General features: G+C 39.0%; 1 protein-coding gene across 6 annotated transcripts in view; it reads right to left on the bottom strand.

Annotated features, from left to right (window-relative positions):
- The window catches only part of tpk1 (thiamin pyrophosphokinase 1), a 65,768-nt gene that overhangs the window by 36,098 nt on the left and 25,332 nt on the right, over nt 1-4,338 (bottom strand). For all 6 annotated transcript variants that reach the window (XM_032503614.1, XM_032503618.1, XM_032503619.1 and 3 more), the window contains exon 5: nt 2,207-2,279. In XM_032503614.1, coding sequence (XP_032359505.1) covers nt 2,207-2,279 — 73 coding nt within the window. The remainder of the gene's footprint in view (nt 1-2,206; nt 2,280-4,338) is intronic.

Here is a 4,338-nt window from a genome sequence, read left to right as displayed (position 1 = left end):
AAAAAGGTATTGCTCCTTTTTTTAGGCAACCTGTGTGATATTTGTGAAAAAGGACTAATATTACAGACAGCTGCAGAGAGAGGGAAAAGGGTGACTGGGAAAAGGTGTGTGTGAGCCTGTGTGTGCATGGTAAAGTATTGGATTGGCATTTCAAACTGTAAACTGATTGCAGTAACACACAGTACAGCACAAAGATCACGCAGGCACTGCATTTTCTTTCCTCTAAGGTGTGTGTCTATGTGACACCTTACAGTGTATTTATTATTATTCAATAGTGCTACACACCTCTTCACACACACGTTCTGGTTTGACCTTTTGCTTGTTATAAATAACTAGGCGTCCACTTCATAGAATTAGCATTTTATTTGCATGACCTTGGATAGTTTAGTAGTCTAAATATGCCTACATGAACAAGTCTCTTGCGATGTGCTAGGGACCCAGTGAGCAAAGGCTACGACGTAGGATGACATCACAGGACTCTTATACCTGCACAATGTATATATATAACTTAGGGAGAATACATTTACATCTTATGTAAAACTGTTTTTCAAGTAAACAAACATAACTCTTTTGGTCTCCTCCAAAATGCAGACTGCTGCTCATTTCATTTCCCAATGTGATATCCCCATTGTATTGGGAATATAGTCTTTTATAACTGACGCTAGCCACCACTTCTTGCATGCTACACATCAGCAGGTCCTTAAAACATTTTGCACAAAGTACTTTTGGTTGTATCTACTTATTTATATTTTACAAGGTAGTGGATTTGTGCATTAAAGTCAAACAAACTCAACAAACATCTAATAGTGATTCCCAGTCTTTTTGCCTGTAACCCATTAACATGAATAAATATCTCCAGGCAACTCCTCATTATAGGATGCATGTTTATAAGTTTGGAGCACATCAATCAAAAAGTGGTTTTCCTCTCTCAGATAATATTTAATTGAATAAAGCTCTTAAAAGGAACAAACCTACCATATTTTTACAAGAAAGAAGCCTATGGAAAGGTCTGAAAAATAAAAACAGTTTTATACATGATCAGATTCTATTTTTTCCCCTTTAATTTTACAGGGGCATTCATTTTGGAACCACTGATCTGACAGAAATATTGGACAAGTGTTGTACATCCAACATCCAACAATTGCATTTTGTAGCAGGTGTTAAAGGAGAAGCAGTTCTTCCTTCCTGGCTGTGTTAACACTCTCAACAAGCTCCACCAGTGCATTTTCTATGCTTAAGTAAAAGACGATTGGATCATAGCCACAGATGGTGTTCAGGTTATTGGCAGAGAGGGTCAAGAACAACAAAGTTTGAGTTGTTTGTAAATGTTTACAGGGAATTGGTCATGAGTAAAATGGAATATATTTTATTTTGTTAAAGGAAAAAAAGGTTACCTGTTTCTGGCTCAGCATGTGACTCTAATCACCTCTAGAGGTAGTTTTTAATGACTGGGTTTAAATGGATATTGGTGCACTAATAGTAATGCAATGCAAGCAATGTCAGACTGCAGACTTTGATGATTACTGTAGGTGACAAGAACATGTATTCTGAATGTTTAGAGGGGTTAGTTTGAATATCATTCATAGCCCGATTTATATAACATTTTATTTCTAGCAAAGCGGTGGATTTTCACAGCATTTTCTAAATGACCATATTCCCTCTGCAAAAATCTTTGACTCTAGAAACAAGACTTTTCAACATGGCTTTATCCAATGTTATGTTCTGGAAATGTATGCACATTTGCACATATTTAATTAGATAATTCCTGATTGGCATATTAACACATACAATATCAGAAAACGTGTAATACAAAAGATAATATTTTAACATAAGTAATCAACTGGGGAAGATTCACGGTCATATATTGTATATTTTTTCAAATGTTTACCCTATCCACCTGTAGTTTCTCCCCTTAACTTCAAGTCATGCCTCAAAGACATCCATCCTGGGAAAGTCAACTTCTTACTAACGTTGTCCTAACCTACATGTCAAAGTGGTTAAGGAGGCAAGTTGTACTGTTCTGAATAAAGATAGTACAGTTATTTAGTCCAAACTATCAACTTATGTCTGTCTAAAGCCCTATTGCTTTGCGCATATGTGTGTGTGTGTGTGTGTGTGTGTGTGTGTGTGTGTGTGTGTGTGTGTGTTAGTATTTCTCAGTGTGTACACCTGTAAATCTGACAATGTCAAGTTGTGTTCGACTCACCTTGTCTGCATAGAATACTTTGACCTCGGCAGTAATGGAATCAAAATCCCCACTGATATAGTCGGGGAGAAAGCTGGATGTGAGGATAGAAAAAGGGGGTGAGTGACAGAGGGAGAGGGTTATGATTGCAAGAAAGGCAGAGATAGAAGAGACAAGAGGAGAGAGGACATCAGGGCATGTGTCAGCTCTTTGATCTGTGCAGCGAGGGAGAAGTTGTGACGCCACCGGGGGAAGACGAAGAGACATGACAGTGATATGACAGGGTGATTCTCTGTGGCACTGAGCTTGGCCCTGTCACATGCACACACACGCACAAATTCTGATACTATAAGTCAATATCATAAAGTATCATGAAGTCAAACTGCTTCTGGTTTCTTAGTTACTGGTGCATACAAATCATGTTGTGTTTCTTGCTGAGGGAAGATGCTGATCACAACAGTTGACAGTTGAAACTCAAAGCATGCTTTAAATAAAAGTGAAGAGAAAATTAGGAAGAAAACCCAAAATTGTGTGCTGATTATGCACCACAGTCCCCCAATAAAACAGGGTTAAGCTTTGTTTAAAAGTGCACATTTCAGCCATCTTACATGATTAAAATCATAAAAAGATATTCCTTATTTTTTAATAAAACCTGAAAAGTAATGAGCACTAAGAATACAGCATGTATTAAAGGTTGACAGTTATTTTGTAGTTAGTATGCAAGTTGTCTATATCGACAATGATTCATTTTAGGGACTGCGCCGGTGTCTCTCATTTTAGGCCGGATGTCCATTACCCTCCGCTTTCTTTGTGTTGGCATTCTAAACTCCGGTCAATTTATGAGGACTATGGTTAATTGCTCATCAGATCTCTGACTCTCACCAAAACAAGGCTATTTTGGAGAAGCACCATTATTGTGATATAGTGAGACCTTCCTATGCAGTGCTGTTGAGGAAGGTCTGGCAATGCAAGACTAGAATGTAAGTAACAAATCTTTAACTTCCTACTTATTCTTGGTTTGTGACTCACATAATCTATTATTGCCCCTCAGAAAACATGCACACTGATCACAAAATGAAGTAATACGGAGTATTAGGTGTAAACTACATAAATCTGGCAGAAATACCATGTTAATACATGCAATTAAGAGGATTACAACAGAAAATTAAACTGGGCAGGAGGTTTGGGAATATACGTGCATGCAGGCATTGCATTCTGAATACAAATCTCCCAATGTATTTCATTTATCCAAATACAACTGTGTTTTGAGGCAGCCTGCATTCCCAGGGTGTGGGAATTAACAAGGTCTGTAGCAGATATCAGTGGAAACAACCAAAAATCTACCAGCCACTACTGAGTAGAATATTTCTGTCAGAGAGAGACAGATAGCTCTCTGTTTATTCCATTTGTGTGTGTGTGTGTGTGTGTGTGTGTGTGTGTGTGTGTTTATGTGTAAGGAGCAGGACCAAGCAGGGAAGCGGCTGCCGCTATCTACAGGCATTAACAGGTCTGACATTATGATTTCATGGTTGGTTGGGTGGTGTGTTTTTTGTATGTGTGTATGTGTGTATGTGTGTGTTGTGTATGAATGTGCTGCCCAGCAAAAGCGATGTTCCGGTTGGTTGAAGAAAGAGATACAGAAGGATTATTCCCTCCCTTCCTCCTCAGTATTCCCATTTACACAAACAAGAAGCAACAAAACCGTCAGAACAGCAATTGTATGCAATCTGCTGCTATGTGCGCACACACACACACACACACACGCACACAAAGACAATCAGACCCGAGCTTGACCAAAAAAATTTGATCCAGGTAAAAACCTTCATTGATCACACAAACACATGGCACTGGAATGTGCACACACTTACAATGTCCACAAACCTCTGCAATAAACAGGTTCACACAAGCACATGCACAGTTTTGCCTGCCTTATAATTCACAGCCCCACAATTCCATCTCAATTCAGAAATAACCTTCATGTGACAGATGGGACAAGATGTGACACTGGGCCTGATCAGAGCTTCACACACACTCACACACACACACACACACCATTGTGCCCTGTGTGCATGACTCTGTCGGCTGATAGTAATTGACCAGGCGAGATTCTAAATTCTGTATTGGTGTCTGTGTGTGTAAGCGTAAATGCTGTT

This window comes from Etheostoma spectabile, chromosome 22 (genome assembly GCF_008692095.1).
Source record: "Etheostoma spectabile isolate EspeVRDwgs_2016 chromosome 22, UIUC_Espe_1.0, whole genome shotgun sequence".
Lineage (NCBI taxonomy): Eukaryota > Metazoa > Chordata > Actinopteri > Perciformes > Percidae > Etheostoma > Etheostoma spectabile.
Note: the sequence above shows the minus strand (reverse complement) of the source record. Positions and strands in the feature narration are given on the sequence as shown.